At 40.1% G+C, this 18,094-nt stretch overlaps 1 protein-coding gene across 2 annotated transcripts in view; it reads right to left on the bottom strand.

The window, feature by feature from the left end:
- Positions 1–3,479: 3,479 nt before the first annotated feature.
- Positions 3,480–18,094, bottom strand: part of nicn1 (nicolin 1) — a 42,080-nt gene continuing 27,465 nt past the window's right edge. For both annotated transcript variants that reach the window (XM_028824432.2, XM_051921533.1), the window contains 3 exons: positions 13,275–13,346; positions 6,114–6,218; positions 3,480–3,891 (listed from right to left, as the gene is read on the bottom strand). In XM_028824432.2, the coding sequence (XP_028680265.2) occupies positions 3,850–3,891; positions 6,114–6,218; positions 13,275–13,346 (219 nt within the window). In that variant the 3' untranslated portion in view covers positions 3,480–3,849. The remainder of the gene's footprint in view (positions 3,892–6,113; positions 6,219–13,274; positions 13,347–18,094) is intronic.

The raw sequence follows: 18,094 nt of genomic DNA, 5'->3' as shown, positions 1-18,094 counted from the left end.
CTTTCTGTTCTGCCTCTACACAAACTACTTCGTCACTTCATCCATTCATCCATTATCCAACCTGCTGATGAATTATCTAACCTGCTATATCCTAACTACAGGGTCATGGGGGTCTACTGGAGCCAATCCAGGCCAACACAGGGTGCAAGGCAGGAAACAAACCCCAGGCAGGGTGCCAGCACACATTAAGCACACAATAGGGAATCGCCAATGCACCTAATGTGCATGTCTTTGGACTGTGGGAGAACGCAAACTCCATGCAGGGAGGACCCGGGAAACGAACCCAGGTCTCCTAACTGCAAGGCAGCAGCACTACCCACTGCTCCACCGTGACGCCCACTTTATCCCTTGGTCTACTAATTTTAAATCCTACAGATTGCCTTTTTTTCATCTTCACTACAACAACGGCCTGAATCTTAACAAAACGAGCAATCTCAAAATGAAGAGTGCATTCAGAAACTGAGCAACTGCAAAAAAGATCAAAAGGCACAGCAGAATTAGTTGAATGACCTCACAGTAACCATCCAGCAACTGGGATCAGTGTGCTGCAGCAGAGATTAGAGAAACTCCGGTGGGCTGCAGCTAGCAAGCCACAAAATATTCTCAGGGGTCCATAGTCATTTTAGGTGGCTTATCAATCAAAGTAGGCTGAAGTTTTATTAGTAACTGAATACATTTACCATATACAGTACCACATGCACTTCAGAAGAGGTCATCCACCTAAAGCTAAACATGTTTGGGCCCGGCTAGTACTTGGATAGGAAACCATCTAGAAAAGGATTGGGTTGTTGTTGGAAGAGCTCTTGGCAAGGCCAGCATGGGGAGCTGGATCCCAGTGCCCCGGTGCAGTGATGGGGACGCTGTGCTGTAAAAATGGTGCCGCCGTTCACATAAAATGTAAAACCAACTCTCTGTGGTCAAAAAAGATCGCTGGGCATCCTTCATAAGGAGTATGGTTTATTTCTAATGTCCAGGCGAAACTACCCACCAAGGCTTAGTTATTCTGGCCCCCTAAACTTCCCCTGTTTCTCTCTCCCTCACCACTTCTCCTCCTGATAACTAACGTGTGGTGAGTGCACTGGCACAAAAATGGCTGCCATCTCATCATCCAGGTGGGTGCTACACATTAGTGGCGGTTGAAGAGCATTAAGTAGTAAGAAAAGTGCTATATAAATGTAAAGAATTATTAGATACTAGCTGTGTAACCTGTACTGTAAAAACCGCAGGGTCCTAGAAACTATCGAAATCGTCAGAAAAAAAAATGAAATGTAGAGATGTCAGGTAATTTAAAGGAACAACTCTGGGCATCTCCCTCCTAGGAGGATGTATTTTGCTGACGTGCTCGCATCGCTTGTGCATTAGCGGCGGGAGGAAAAGTAAAAGGGATACGGTTTTGCCGATGTGTTCGCCTCACTTCTGTATAAGCGGCTAAGCGAGTTTCTATTTCCTCAGAGGTTTCATTTTGCCTATGTGCTCGCCTCGCCTGTGCATTCGCGACGGGAGGAAAAGTAAAATGGATACTGTTTTGCCGATGTTAGCAGCTAAGCGACTCTGTCTTTCTTCTGAGGTTTCGTTTTGCTGACGTGTTCGCCTCACTTGTGTTATTGGCGGCTAAGTCAGTTTTCTGTTTCCTCGGAGGCGGAGCTCTTACCCCGACTCCACCTCTCACTTCCAGGCCGGACAGACACACACACGTTTATATGTTGTAACAATTCGTCTCGAGCACTAACCTGAGACGATTGCTACCACTAATCTGTCCTAGGTGACGGCAGATGATAAAAGGATAGGCCAATATCACACCCCCAATAAATTTCCCGTATACCCTTTATTCTACTCAAAACAGTCCTTTAATACCAATGCATTTATAGCCCACAAAAACGATAGTCAATATCTATCCTCACATTACATCAAATAAACAACAAAAAGAAATACAATCCCTTACACATGCACCCCGCCACCCTGAAATAACCCTTATATTGCAGCGCCACAAATATATACATATATATATATACACAATAACAATATTCATTCCCCCAGTTCCCCTTCCAGAGATGATAAATATATCCACATTTGTCCACCGTTCTGCCCCGCAACTGCCGGCAGGTAAACGAGGAGTCCTGAAAATTGCGGACTACAAGCACAATCACCTCTTCGTCATAAAAGACATACAGTCAGTCTTGCGCCATGATAAAATATAGTAAGTCCTTTGAAATAGCTCACCCGAGTCCATAGGAATTAGCGGAATGTTCGATTCCCCGATCAAAAGAAGACCTTCCACCTTCTGAGAGGACTGTGGGAGCTCCTAGACTTCTTACATGGCCAGTGCAGTAGCTGATCTGTTTTTTAATTATCCGATGCTCTTTTTTTTTTCTTTTTTCCTCCTCCTTCCTTCTCTCTTTAAAACGGCGTGCTTTATGCAAATCACTCCCCGAAAAAACAGTAATACCGGAAGTTCCACCTCTGGGGGTTAGAATGTTCCCCACAGCACCCGATCGCCAGCAGAAAACATATTATCTTTATGTGGCAGCGCTACAATATAAGAAGGCTAGATAGCTTTTATAATTCCATTATTGATTGTGTCACGCACGCGCGCTTAGGGAGCCGCGTAACGACCCAAAATGTAACGTGAAACCGCATGCCAGAAGGGAATTGCAGGGTACTAACCTCTCTCTCTTTATCTCTGCAGAAAGAAAGATGCACCGCTGCCATGAGTCGGCCAAGAATACATGAAAACAAACCAGCACTTCCGCCTTCCCTCTGTCGCTCCCCGATGACATCAACAATCCCAGCATCCATCACGGTTCCTTCCCTGCATTCCACTCACCTATTTCCGGTCCCTCATCATAAATGTTCCCCACTCCGCCATCTTGGCGGCTGTGTTATGAATGCCAATACTGATCGAAATAATTTTTGTTTTTTGTGGAAAATATTGATTGTTACAGTATACGGGGCCGGAAAACCCCAAACCTTTATACTGTCTGAGTCTATCTTTTACAATTGGTAAATCTTTGAACTTAGCCTTAGCATCTCCTTTTTATAATGCTAGTCATCCTAATTGCTCTAATACAGAGGATTTTCTTAAGATGTTTAAAACAATCTTTGACACACTACTATGAAAAAAAAATGTTTTTTACATTGACACCTGGAAAGAGTCTAGAAGAGGAATTTGTGTTTAGGCAGTGCCATTTTGCACTTGTTAAAATGTATTCGTTAAACAGGGTGGCCCAGTTGGCTCCCCAACTATTACCGGGGACATTGTCAAAATACTTATAAATACTCATTCACTTCCCTTGATATCTTTGCTGCTAAACCAGATTGCCATATTAGTAATCTTTCAAACTAGGGGGCACCTATAAACTGATACAGAACAAAGATGGAAGAAATCAATAATTCCACCAGACATTATGAAGTCGTGATAAGATATTACTTTGCTAACTTCCCAGCCATGTTTGAGTCATGCTAGTGCAAGGGCCAACAAGTTGGGTACAATTTTTTATTTCACAGAGAGCAAATACAAAGAAGAACATTGTCATAATCATTTAGCACATTGGGAGTGTAACAATAAATTGAATCACATACGTACATACTCAAACAAACAAACAGTTAGACAAAAAAAAAAACAGAGAAATATTTTCTAGCCGGAAGGTAATATTTATAAATACAATAATGAATTTTGCTTTGGTTTAAGATCACCTCAAAGGCAGTATGGACACAAATCAGGAGAAAATACATGCTATACTCCATTGAAATGGTATTATAGGGTTAAAAAGAAGAGACTTCAAATTCATGTCGTCCATTGTTTTCTTAGGTGGATTAAAATACCATGTATGATAAAGATGCCACTCACATTCATGTGTAGGAGAGCAAGTTGATGTCATAGCAGCCATCAACCTAAAAAACAATTAAAGCAAATATATTCTTATTTTTTTTTTATTTTTTTGAGAGTGAGAAAGAGAAAGGTAAATAAATTCATAATGCATACAGGTCAGAATTGTTTCACCCACCATGCAGAGGGCCTGAAGGTACTAGCTCAAAGCTAATTCATTTAATTAATTCATTTTTAAGTAAAAAAAAAATCTTATTTGAAAAAATTGTTACTTCTATTGTTTGCCCTTGAGTCTTAACCTCCTTACAGCTATGTTTTCACATGGAAACGCTGAATAATTTTCAACAATAAGAAAGATGCTATTATGTATTATAAACATGTACATACCAAAATTTCAACATAAATACACTACAAAATGTATGCCTAGCGTCCACTTCTGTACTGATGGAGATTTAGTACACGTCCTTCATGTGATATGTTTTGAAACAGTCAGCAACGCACAGCTCAACAATGCAATTGGCACAGTAGAAGTGGGATTATTTGTATACTTTTCTTCTATTTTTTCTGTTGCTTGTACATGAGAGAGTAGAATGTTAGTGCCTGATCCACACGTTCAACACGCCCCTTGTGTTACTGTAAGCTACCACAAAGCAAAGCTTAGGGACTTCCGCATTTCCCCTGACATGAACATCGACAGGTAATATACTGTGAATTGTGCTCTTTCTTGTTCTTCTACTTGATCGCAATCATTTCACCTTTTTGCCTCAAAGCTTCTTGCACCATGGTAAGCCTTCTGGTGACCAAATTCATCAGGCATATCATGGCAGTTCAGCTGTATAGTACCGTATGCATCAGTTTTACTATCCGTGTCAACTTCTGTAGTCCAATTCACTTTGTCATCACTATCGCTTGATTCAGCTAATGGTTCATTTTTAGTTTGTTCTAAAACTGGCTTTACAGCTTTTCATTTATATGCAATGAGTTTTATCTTGAAAGCTCCGACCACTCATAAAAATTAATGAATTACCACAGAGTGTCAGAAGGTGTTGAAAAATTCATGACTTTTTTGCAGTATGATGTTATTTCCCGAGAGTAACTCAACTTTAATGCTCCATATCTCATCAAAACAAATTAGCCCGAGTAGGACTCGGGAATGACCATATTTACATAGAATCCCAAGCATGAAAGTCGCTCAGGGTCAATGCCAAGGAGGTAAATGAGTGATTTCTTTAACTCTACTTCCATTCAAGACTTGCCTATTTAACACTAAAAATTTATAATCCTGGCCCACATTCAATTCCTTCGCACCTCTCCATCAGCGTCTTTTGTTTTGTAAATGTGTTGATGAAATGCGAGGCACGAATTGTTGAACACATAACTAAAAAAAGAAATGTTTTTCAAATTTTAGTAATAATTGACAAAACATAGACATGAAGTGTTGACATGAAGTGATCAGGACGGTGTATGTGCCCAAAAAAAGAAGTCTGACTGCATTCTCGTATCGTTGCTCACATACTGAAGTGTCAGCATGGCACCGTCAGATCTAAACACAGCGTGGTACACTAACCCGATTTCTTTTTCTATGGTTATATTCTTGAATAAAAGTGCACTTGTTCTGTTATATTTGTACCTTTTGTGAAAGTTTTAATTTGATATTTGGACCTCGTTCTCCCACATTATACACTTCATGTCTACATTTTGTCTATTATTACTAAAATATGAAAAATGTTTCTTTTTTAGTTATGTGTTCAACAGTTCCTGCCTCGCATTTCATCCTACATTTACACAGATCGCTGTAGACACAGAACACACAAGAAATGTATGTATTCCAAATGACGATATATTATTTACCCGCTACAACTCCAGGCACCTCACACGCAGATAAACAAGACTTGAGCAGGGAGAACTTTATGCTGAGCTCTGTCGAGGTGGGGAATGGGATAGCAAGCTGCTTACTGCTTGTTCTGCTGATGGAGAGGTGCAAAGGAATTTAAGGTGGGCCGGGATTATGAGTTGTTTCATAGGTTTCAGGGATTCTAGTGTTTAAAAAAATGCTTTTTGGGGCATAATTTTACACAGCTATTTGCAGCGCTCCGACTGGTCTAGTTATTTTTTTCTCACTGTTACAGCAGATGCTTATAGACTGACTACATATGCACTGATACAAACATGATATCTTCATATAAGAAAACTAAATTTACAGCAGAAGAAAATGCACAGAAACAATATAGACAATAATACATGTCAGCAATGAGAGAAATACAGGAGATGATGGTTGAACACTCACATCAAACCGTCCAACTCTTGCTGTTGTCTTACTAGACTGCATGACTTCTGTTAAGGCCCACATCTGCTGAATGCTGGATGATATTTTATCAGGATCAGGAATTGCCTATATCAAGGAAAGAAATCGTATTTGAGAAATTGATATTTCAACAAGTTCATAAGATTCAAATCTTGATCAGCCTTTGTTTAAAATGTACACATCCTTGCTTTGTCTGCATGTGTCTTTTCCTCTGGTATTTCCTAGTTTCACAGGTTTGATTAAGTGGTGTCTTGAATGTGTGTGTTTGAGTGTGTCCTGAGATGGACTGGCACCCTAACCAGTTCTGGCTTTTGCCTTATACTTGAAACAGGCTTGAATATGGATGGATGGATTTTATGTGGCTAATGAAGTGCATATTTTTAACAAGAACTGTATAAAGTTATATTTTATTTTTAAATATGTGGGTAGTGAAAAGTATTGCAGTGAGTGATACAATAAACAATAACAAGATGAGACTGAGACAATAGTTCAAGGGGATGTCTGGATCTCAGTTTCCCTGAAAGTGGTTTGCAATCTTCACTCCTTCCAGTGAAATGGTTTAGTTACTTACTAGAGTGTTTTAATGTATATTCCTGGATTCAAGAAACTTTTTAAAAGGGCAGGCCTAGGTCTGGGACACACTTTGGGCCCCTTTGAGGTAGCAGAGGAGAAGATAAAGAAGACAAAACTGAGTGCCATTATGAACAATGCTGCATTGTGGGTTCAGTGTTTGCTGGAGTGTTGCAATCATGGTCTGTACTACTGTAGGAATTTATGTAGGAATTTCTGAAGACTCACAAAATGTGTTTTTCTCGGTTTTTCTCTGCGTTTCTGGCGGGACCATGGGCTGAGCCACTCTGAGGTTGCTTCTGGGCCACATATGCCCCGTGGGCCGATATTTGAATACGCCAGGTTTAGATTTCATTGTATACAGCAACGCACTCCAGAAAATACAGGGAGATTCACTCGAAAGAGGCCCCGAATATTCTGTTGTACCTCCCGTTACGATGACGCAATCTGAACCAAAGAAATATGCTCTATATGTGTAATCGATTGCATTACATGCAATGCTGGAAGTGGTTTCAGTTTTCTGCCAGACACATTTCGACACGGCACTCCATGTTCCTGAATGTATCAGCAAATGTCTCGGGGAATTGCAGCAATTTCACATTGGATGTTTTCCTTCAAATCTTCCACAGTGCAAGGTTTGTCCTGATAGACTTTTCATTTGAGCAGACCCCAAAGGAAGAAGTCTGGTGGTGTCAGATCTGGTGACCGTGGTGGCCAAAGCCCCTTTGAAATTACCCTGTTGCCGAAGAAGGAATCAATTTCTGCCATGCTCCTTGCGATGTGTGACACGTTGCTCCATCTTGCTGGTAGTAATCTTCCGTTAACTAAACGATCATCCAGTTGATTCTGACATCGCTTAAACGAATCGGTGACCTAATAGGTTCACACCATGAAGACACACTGCTCAATACTGTACACCATCATCCTGATGAGAAGTTGAGTGACTGAGTGAAGCGGTATGGGCGGTATGCACCCAGAAACTGCAAATAGAGGTTAAAGGTTGCGACGGCCGATGCAGGGGCATCCCAGCTTGTTCAAAGCTCCATATATTAAGGAGCACATTGCACTTTGTTTCATTCAGATTGCCTCGTCCTAGTGAGAGTTATTACAGAATATTCAGGGCCTCTTTCAAGTCAATCTCCTTGTACTTGAAATGCAGTTACAGAATTAGATTTGGAAATAAGAATCCTCAGGCTACGTCATCAGAATATGCTAATAAAATAACATAAGACCCTGTTGTTAGGATATAGCGGGTTGGAAAATGACTGACTGACAATACAATATCAAGTGACTTGTATTTATCACTTAGAAAAAGCAATAGAACTGAAATCTTAACTTAAAAAATTATATTTTTAAAATGATTTAAGCATATTTCTGCCAGAAGATCACACCAATATTTTTATTATTCTAAGGCTCATACAATTCATGCACCACATATGTAATAACTCTCATCTTTATTTATAATACACTACCGTGGCTGTCTGTTTGTCTGTCCAGGATTTTAAGTCACCTGTAGCTCTCAAACCATTTGAACTATTGACCTGAAATTTGGTACACATACACTACGTGACCTCTACTATCCGCTTTCGGGGTGATGATTTACCTCCAAGGTTATTTTTATTTTTATTTTATTGTAGAATCAACTCTTGGCAGCGGCCAGCAGGGCAGCCGTGCAGCGCATGTGTACGGGAGCCATTCTAATTCCCTACCACCTTCTCTGTCACTTCCCCTACCTCTTCATATCTTAAATGACTGAACACTTAAGTGCCAGCTTAAGTGAAAAATTAAGAAAACGTACTAAGTAATTGCAACACAAACACGGAATTAATCAGTTTTTTAACGCGAAAAGATGCCGACGACAGAAGAGAAGAAGTGGGCCGCTAGGGTGGAGAAAAGAAGAACTTCTCAGGAAGCAGCAAGCATATCAACCTCTGAGGAAACGAATGCTAAACGTACAGAGAAAGAGGAGGAAACTAGGAATGGTCAAGTCAAGTGTATTCACTGCATGTTATCATGCAGTGCGCCGTTACTGGTTTATAATAATAAGCTGAAATAGTTGTCTTGATCATCCATCCATCAATTTTTGAATCCGTTTAAGCTACAAGATAGAGGATACAGGACAGGAGTCATCCCTGGACTGGTTGCCAGTTAATCACGTGTTACTCATGTGGGGCTAAGTTAGCACTGGCAGTCAACATAACATGCACATCTTGGTGTTGTGGGAGAAAAACTAGAATACCAGGAGAAAAAATAAAGTTAGATATGGGGAGAGCATAGAAATTCCACTCAAGTAACATGTAGGCCATAATGTAGTTACTGCAGAGCGCAGTTACTGGTAGTTTTATATTTCTTCTAGTCTAATAGGACAATGTTTAGTTCTCACACTAAAAGCTTTACCCCACAATATTTAAAGTTGTCTTCATGCGTTCTACTTTTAGAATCTCTCATACAGAAAAGCTTTCCCAAACTGTCATCCTGAAACTGCATGGTAATGTTAAGTAGTGCAATTTACATTGAGCAGGGGATGCAAGGGGGTGATACAGTAACTTGCAGTCTTTCAGAGAAAATGTCTACTAGGGTAGGTGAAACAAAACATGAGCATCAAAGACACCGCTCTACAGAAATACTAACAATGAAGAAAATAGGATGGTTTAAATCAGGGAATAACTAATGAAGCTAAAACAAATGCTTTTCACTTAATTGTACATCAGAGAAATTCAAATATGCCTTTACAAATAACCTGAAAGTCTCAATAAGAAACAATACAATTATTTTGATGCAGATGAGAAACAGGCAAAGTTCTTGTTGTAACAAATCACCAAATCGAAAATGGGATCAGAAAAAGATTAAAACGTTTGAGACACACTGCACTGTTATTTTCGTCCTGGCTATGACATGAACCTGCATCCAGCCCTGCAAGCAGGTCCTCAATCTTACAGGAAAAACTTGGGGGTTGGTGTCAGGATTGGCACTCCAGCCACTGTAAAAAACCTCACACTGTTCCATTCCGTAAGATCTAGTGTGGTGCTGTGGTGTCACCCGTTGTACTCGGGTCCCAACAGATTTCGTCCATTGTCAAGAGCTGCTTTTTTCAGTTTAGACTGCTTGCTAGAGTCAAATCGTTTCTGGGGCACTCTGATTTGGAGAAGGTAGGCCATGCTTTTATTATATCACGCCTCGATTATTGAAATTCACTTTATTCTGGAATCTGTAAATTTCATCTTTCTTGGCTACAGATGGTTCAGAATGCTGCTGCTCGTTTTATTACTGGGTCTCAGAAAGTTGTGTCCATTACTCCAATTCTGGCCTCGCTTCATTGGCTCCCAGTTGAATTTAGGATTCATTTTAAAATTTTACTTTTGGTTAATAAGTCGCTAAATGGTGCTGCCCCATTCTATCTGGCCGAGTTGCTGGTCCCGTATACACCAGTCCGCTCTTTATGTTCCTCTCAACAGCAATTGTTGGTCGTGCCAAAGTCTAAGATGAAGACGGGGTGATCGTGCCTTTGTAGTTCTAGCACCAAAGTTATGGAATGCTCTGCCAATTGAAAATAGGTTAGCTTCATCAACTCAAATGTTTAAATCAAGACTTAAAACACGCTTGTTTTTGATTGCTTATAACTGTATATGAGTAACTCTGGTATCAATTTTATTAATAATTTATTATTTTTTTCATATCCATTGTTTTTCTGGAAATTGTTTTTCTTCTAATTGGTTCCTTTAACTTATTTGTTTTAGTATTTATGAAACTTTTGTCCTTTGTTTACTGATTTATTATTGATATTTTTTTATTTTATTGTACAGCACATTGGTTTACACTTATGGTGTTTTAAAATTGTGCTTTATAAATAAATTTTGCAAGCAGGTCCTCTATCTTACAGGGAAAACTTAGGGGTTGGTGGCAGGGTTGGCACTTCAGCCTCTGTAAAAAACCTCACACTGTTCCATTCCGTAAGATCTAGTGTGGTGCTGTGGTGTCACCCGTTGTACTCGGGTCCCAATCCACGTGGTCTGTCATGTGGTGGGTGAAGCAACGCGTCATCAGTGAATAATCTCAACCTCCCCTCCTCTACATCCGTGAATACTTTTAATCGACTACTGGCCTTCCAAATGTTGTCCTAAGCAAGCAATGCAGATGGGATTTACTGAGCGCACAGCAGTACAAACACCAGAGGCAGTTGTGATTTGTTCTGCATAGCTTGATACTTTTCAGAAAGAATGTTGACTTCCTACATATCATAATACAGTTTGATTTAATGGAAAAATAGAAGGAAACATGAAAGTATGGAGATATAAGTTTACACAGAAGGGTTTTTAATTAAGAAACACCATCATGTCTTTCATGTGTAATTTAAATTGGTTTTAAACAGCCTGCAACTATCGTAATGCTTTTTTTGAAAAGCAACCAACACTTGGAAGTGTTATTTCCCAAAGCGGTATTTATGGAAAAAAGGATAGGGTTTGTACTCACTAAAATGCACACTAACTTTATAATTAAAGAACTGAAACAAAACAACGTCTTAAAAAGAATAACATTTCACACATAGAGAACAAGGAAAATAACATGATGGTGCAATTGTGAGTGCTGCTGCTGCCTCAAACCTCATGAAGACCGGGTTCAAATCCCAGCACTAAGGACTGTGAGTGTGTGGAGCTTGATCATTTTTTCCTCGTCTTCACAAGTTTTTCTCCCAAATCCCACAGATGTGTATGTTATGTTATTTGATGACTTCATACAGTATTGGCTCGGTGTGAGTGAGTGTTAATATACACTGCCTGGCCAAAAAAAAAAGTCGCCACCAAAAAAAAAGGTCACACACTCTTAATATTTCGTTGGACCGCCTTTAGCTTTGATTACGGCACACATTCGCTGTGGCATTGTTTCGATAAGCGTCTGCAATGTCACAAGATTTAGATCCATCCAGTGCTGCATTAATTTTTCACTAAGATCTTGCATTGATGATGGTAGAGTCTGACCGCTGCGCAAAGCCTTCTCCTGCACATCCCAAAGATTCTCAATGGGGTTAAGGTCTGGACTCTGTGGTGGCCAATCCATGTGTGAAAATGATGTCTCATGCTCCCTGAACCACTCTTTCACAATTTGAGCCCGATGAATCCTGGCATTGTCATCTTGGAATATGCCCGTGCCATCAGGGAAGAAAAAAATCCATTGATGGAATAACCTGGTCATTCAGTATATTCAGGTAGTCAGCTGACCTCATTCTTGGAGCACATACTGTTGCTGAACCTAGACCTGACCAACTGCAGCAACCCCAGATCATAGCACTGCCCCCACAGGCTTGTACAGTAGGCACTAGGCATGATGGGTGCATCACTCCATCTGCCTCTCTTCTTACCCTGATGCGCCCATCACTCTGGAACAGGGTAAATCTGGACTCATCAGACCACATGACCTTCTTCCATTGCTCCAGAGTCCAATCGTTATGCTCCCTAGCAAATTGAAGCCTTTTTTCCGGTTTGCCTCACTGATTAGTGGTTTTCTTACGGCTACACAGCTGTTCAGTCCCAATCCCTTGAGTTCCCGTCGCATTGTGCGTGTGGAAATGTTCTTACTTTCACTATTAAACATAGAGACCTGAGTTCTACTGTTGTTTTTCTTCGATTTGATTTCACCAAACGTTTAAGTTCAGGATTTTTTTCCGGCCACATTTCTTCCTCGAAGACGATGGGTCCCCACTATCCTTCCAGTTTTTAATAATGCGTTGGACAGTTCTTAACCCAATTTTAGTAGTTTCTGCAATCTCCTTAGATGTTTTCTCTGCTTGATGCATGCCAATGATTTGACCCTTCTCAAACAGACTGACATCTTTTCCACGACCACGAGATGTGTCTTTCGACATGGTTGTTTAAGAAATGAGAAGCAACTCATTGCACCAGTTGGGGTTAAATAACTTGTTGCCAGCTGAAAGATAATCGCCCATGCAGTAATTATCCAATAGGAGGCTCGTACCTATTTGCTTAGTTAAATCCAGGTGGCGACTTTTTTTTTGGCCAGGCAGTGTATGTTAATGGATATCAGCAAGAGTGAAAGGGAAGGTCTGCAGGACGGTAGTGAGACCAGCTATGTTATATGGGTTGGAGACGGTGGCACAGGAGACAGAGCTGGAGGTGGCAGAGTTAAAGATGTTAAGATTTGCATTGGGTGTGACGAGGATGGACAGGATTAGAAATGAGTACATTAGGGGTCAGCTCAGGTTGGACGGTTGGGAGACAAAGTCAGAGAGGTGAGATTACGATGGTCTGGACATGTGCAGAGGAGAGATGCTGGGTATATTGGGAGAAGGATGTTAAGGACATAGCTGCCTGGCAAGAGAAAAACAGGAAGGCCTAAGAGAAGGCTTATGGATGTGGTGAGAGAGGACATGCAGGTGATGGGGGTAACAGAGCAAGATGTAAAGGACAGGAAGATATGGAACAAGTTGAAAGTATGCAGAATATAAGTATGATTTATAAGAGTGGATCATGGTGAAACTGTATTAAAGCAGAATCAAAAAAGAAGATCCTTGGGCAAATTACCACACATCATAAAAGTACCAAACTTCTTACTGCTTACATTTTGACATTTTGGAGCCTGCCCTACAGGAGTCAAACTGGAAAGCCATGATGGAAGAGTCTTTTCTGAATCCTGGGAAAAAAAAAAAAAAAAAAACATTAAGAATTACCAAGTATTTAAAAACCATCCATTCATTCATCTATTTTCTGAACAGCTTCAGTTATTTTTACTTCAATATTTGCACAGTTGTGGATAGTATTCACTAGTTACTTTACATCCTGGTACATTTCCTGCGTAGCTCAGGTCTACAAAGCACTGCAGAGGGTATTAAAGGGGTCTCGTAATATTACGGGATAAAAAAGATCCTTTTTCAAGGACCACAACATACTACACATGCTGCTCTGTCGCGCCTTCCAGCTGGTTCAGAACGCTGCAGCTAGATTTTTGATTGGGTCGAGAAAAAGGGATCACATCTCCCTCATTTTAAGTTCTCTCCACTGGCTACCGGTGAGGTGCCACATTGATTTTAAAATCTTGTTTTTAAAGCCTTGTATGGTCTCTCTCCAAAATATATCTGTGATCTCCTTCACCCCTATGTGCCACCAAGAGCACTGAGGTCATCTGGGCGACTGCTCCTTGTAGTGCCAAGATCTCGGATGAAGTCGAGGGGAGACAGAGCGTTCTCAGTGGTTGCTCCACAGCTTTGGAATGACTTGCATTTTCACATCAGGTCTCCATCCTCTATCGAGGTTTTTAAAAGTCGGCTTAAGACCTACTTGTTTTCTTCCACCTTTCACTGTGTATAATGGGATTGTGGTGGATGTTATAATTGGTTGTTTTATTAATATGCTTTTGCATGATTGTTTGTATTGTGTTTATGTTAATGCTTCTTTGTACAGCACTTTGGCGCAACCTCTGTTGTTTTAAATGTGCTTTTATAAATAAATAATCTAATCTAATCTGCTTAATAGAACCAAACTGTATTATGGAAGACCTTTTAATACAACCAACCATCTTCCAACCCGCTGAATCCGAACACAGGGTCACGGGGGGTCTGCTGGATCCAATCCCAGCCAACACAGGGCACAAGGCAGGAACCAATCCAGGGCAGGGTGCCAACTCACCACAGCCTTTTAATACATTCTTGTTTATTATGGTGCCAGAGAGTGGCAATGCTGGTCAGACATGCAAGTAAGAATTTCGGTTTGGTGGCAATTGGGCGACAGACAATTCGGCGAAAAGGCAACTCAGAGAAAGACAACCTAGTGAAAAGACAAGTCGGCAAAAGACATCTCGGCGAAGAAATAACTTGGCGAAATACAACTCGGCGACATCCTTTACCAATTATGTAATAGGTTCAAAGAGATTTTTTACTTATATTTAAATGACAATGTAATTTAAAATGTTGAAAATAAATTTATATAATTGATGAACGAACTTTACTCTGCAGATGGAACAAACTCTATCTTACATTAAGTTCTGCAACCAAAATTGCTAATCCTTTATATGAATTGTATTGATTGTAATTGTATGATAACGTTATTTAGAATACAAAAGGTGACCTATGAGTACAGCCTAACGAATATCTTTACTCTCAACATATTGGGACTCTCATAAAGCAGGCGATTCAGTGGATTTTCCGGCGCCCTACATTGTCATTTAAATATCATTAAAAAATCTCTTTGAACCTAACTATTACCTAAGTGGTAAAGGATGTCGCCGAGTTGTCTTTTCGCCGAGTTGTCTGTCGCCCAGTTGCCCCTGAACGAAGAATTTCACTGTCAACTGTACACATGACAACTATGTCTAATATAATTATCAAATGTGTGTCACTAGCACTAATGCTTGATAATCTCTGCTGTCGTCCCAAGTGCACCACGGAGTCGGGCTGGATGTTGATTACACGCAATCACAGTCTCCGTCTTTCTTACAGATGAGGTTGCGTTCATGTGCTATAGTTCGGTTACCACATCATTTGTGTTTTTCACATGCCTGTTTATGCTATCTTGGGAACCACAGATCCAAAAATAATCATGACATTGCTGGAAAACCACAGAAAACATGGAAAAGCCATTCTGTTGAATGTAACAAAGCATATGTAAGCAGCTTTTTAAAGAGTTTTAATTTAAGGAAGTGAAAAAATCTTCTTAGGGTTTGCTTAGAGAAGAGGTGGATAGTAACGAGTTACATTTACTCCGTTACATTTACTTGAGTAACTTTTTGTACTTGTACTTCTAAGACTAGTTTTACTGCACCATACTTTTTACTTTTACTTGAGTACATCTGTGAAGAAGAAAAGCTACTCTTACTCCGCTACATTGGGCAACAATCGACTCGTTACTTTTTTCCATTTACACATTAGATACGCTATATTTTTGCCAGAGAGAAGCCGCCAGTGGATCTACTGCATGGCTGTTTCACCAATGAGACGTAACAACAATAATCACATGACTCCATTTCACCAATCAAACGTAGCAACAATAATCACATGACTCCGTTTCACCAATCAAACGTAGCAACAATAATCACATGACTCCGTTTCACCAATCAGACATAGCCATGCAGTCACATGACCACACACAAACTTCCTGCATCTGTAGTCTGTGAGAGACTTTTTAATCATTCAGGGCTCCTGTTCACTGCTAAACAGTCACAGCTTCACTGCAGGAACCCTGAGGGCCAACTCCTGCTGAAGCTTAACCATCACTACACTGAGCGAAGAACAAGCAGGTTTTAACCAAACATGCACAGACACAGAAAGTCAAGGTAAAGTGAGACTTCTTGTACATGCACAAGCTGCCTTGTTCTAATGTTATTTAATGTTATTTTCTATCAGCTGTGCTATTTGGAGGGTAAGTGAATATGCAGTATTATACTGTCAGTGTATCTTGTCACTGTAAGTAGTTTGCACTGTTTAAACATACATGTTACCAACTGTAGGTATTGGCTTCAAAAGCTTTGTTGTGAAAAACTGAGATTTGGAAATTTGTGTTATTTGTGCATCTTTATTTTGTAATGTTATTTATTTTTACTCAATTTTTATTTTATTATTTGGAAATAGCAGAATTTGCACATTATTTTATATTTTTGTCTGTCTTATTACAACATTTCTAAAAAATAAATCATTTATTATAATCAAACAGTTACTCGGTACTTGAGTTGTCTTTTCACCAAATACTTTTTTACTCTTACTTGACTCATTTTTTGGATGACTACTTTTTACTTCTACTTGAGTAATATTATTTTGAAGTAACGCTACTCTTACTTGAGAACAATTTTTGGCTACTCTACCCACCTCTGGATTGGAGGTCCAATTTTATTGATAAACTGACTCATTCAAAGTGCATATATTTTGGTGATAGCTGAGCAAAAATGGGGCCCAAGTAACACCTATTTTATTTTTATTTGTTTTGTAATGAATGGAAAATTACAGTTAGATCCATAAATATTTGGACAGAGACAACTTTTTTTCTAATTTTGGTTCTGTACATTACCACAATGCATTTTAAATGAAACAACTCTGATGCAGTTGAAGTGCAGAGTTTCAGCTTTAATTCAGTGGGGTGAACAAAACGATTGCATAAAAATGTGAGGCAACTAAAGCATCTTTTTAACACAATCCCTTTATTTCAGGGGCTCAAAAGTAATTGGACAAATTAAATAACTGTAAATAAAATAATCATTTCTAATACTTGGTTGAAAACCCTTTGCTGGCAATGACAGCCTGAAGTCTTGAACTCCTGGACATCACCAGATGTTGGGTTTCCTCCTTTTTAATGCTCTGCCAGGCCTTTACTGCAGCGGCTTTCAGTTGCGGTTTGTTTGTGGGCCTTTCTGTCTGAAGTTTAGTCTTCAACAACTGAAATGCCTGCTCAATTGGGTTAAGATCAGGTGACTGACTTGGCCATTCAAGAATTTTCCACTTCTTTGCTTTAATAAAAACTCCTGGGTTGCTTTGGCTGTATGTTTTGGGTCATTGTCCATCTGTATCATGAAACGCCGCCCAATCAATTTGACTGCTGTATTTAGCTGGATTTGAGCAGACAGGATGTCTCTGAACACCTCAGAATTCATTCGGCTGCTTCTGTCCTGTGTCACATCATCAATAAACACTAGTGTCCCAATGCCACTAGCAGCCATGCACGCCCAAGCCATCACACTGCATCCCTCCACCGTGTTTTACAAATGATGTGGTCTGCTTTGGATAATGAGCTGTTCCACACCTTCTCCATACTTTTTTCTTGCCATCATTCTGGTAGAGGTTGATCTTGGTTTCATCCGTCCAAAGAATGTTTTTCCAGAACTGAACTGGCTTTTTTAGATGTTCTTTAGCAAAGTCCAATCTAGCCTTTCTATTCTTGAGGTTTATGAGTGGCTTGCACCTTGCAGTGCACCCTCTGTATTTACTTTCATGCAGTCTTCTCTTTATGGTAGACTTGGATATCGATACGCGTACCCCCTGGAGAGTGTTGTTTACTTGGTTGGCTGTTGTGAAGGGGTTTGTCTTCACCATGGAAATGATTCTGCGATCATCCACCACTGTTGTCTTCCGTGGACGTCCAGGTCTTTTTGCGTTGCCGAGTTCACCAGTGCTTTCTTTCTTTCTCAGGATGTACCAAACTGTAGATTTTGCCACTCGTAATATTGTAGCAATTTCTCCAATGGGTTTTTTCTGTTTTCGCAGCTTAAGGATGGCTTCTTTCACCTGCATGGAGAGCTCCTTTGACGGCATGTTGTCTGTTCACAGCAAAATCTTCCACATGCAAGCACCACTCCTCAAATCAACTCCAGGCCTTTTATCTGCTTAATTGATAATGACATAATGACGGACTTGACCACACCTGCCCATGAAATAGCCTTTGAGTCAATTGTCCAATTAC

The sequence above is a fragment of the Erpetoichthys calabaricus genome, chromosome 18 (assembly GCF_900747795.2).
Source record: "Erpetoichthys calabaricus chromosome 18, fErpCal1.3, whole genome shotgun sequence".
Taxonomy (NCBI): Eukaryota; Metazoa; Chordata; class Cladistia; order Polypteriformes; family Polypteridae; genus Erpetoichthys; species Erpetoichthys calabaricus.
The sequence above is the reverse complement of the archived record's forward strand: the minus strand, read 5'-3'. Positions and strand labels throughout refer to the sequence as shown.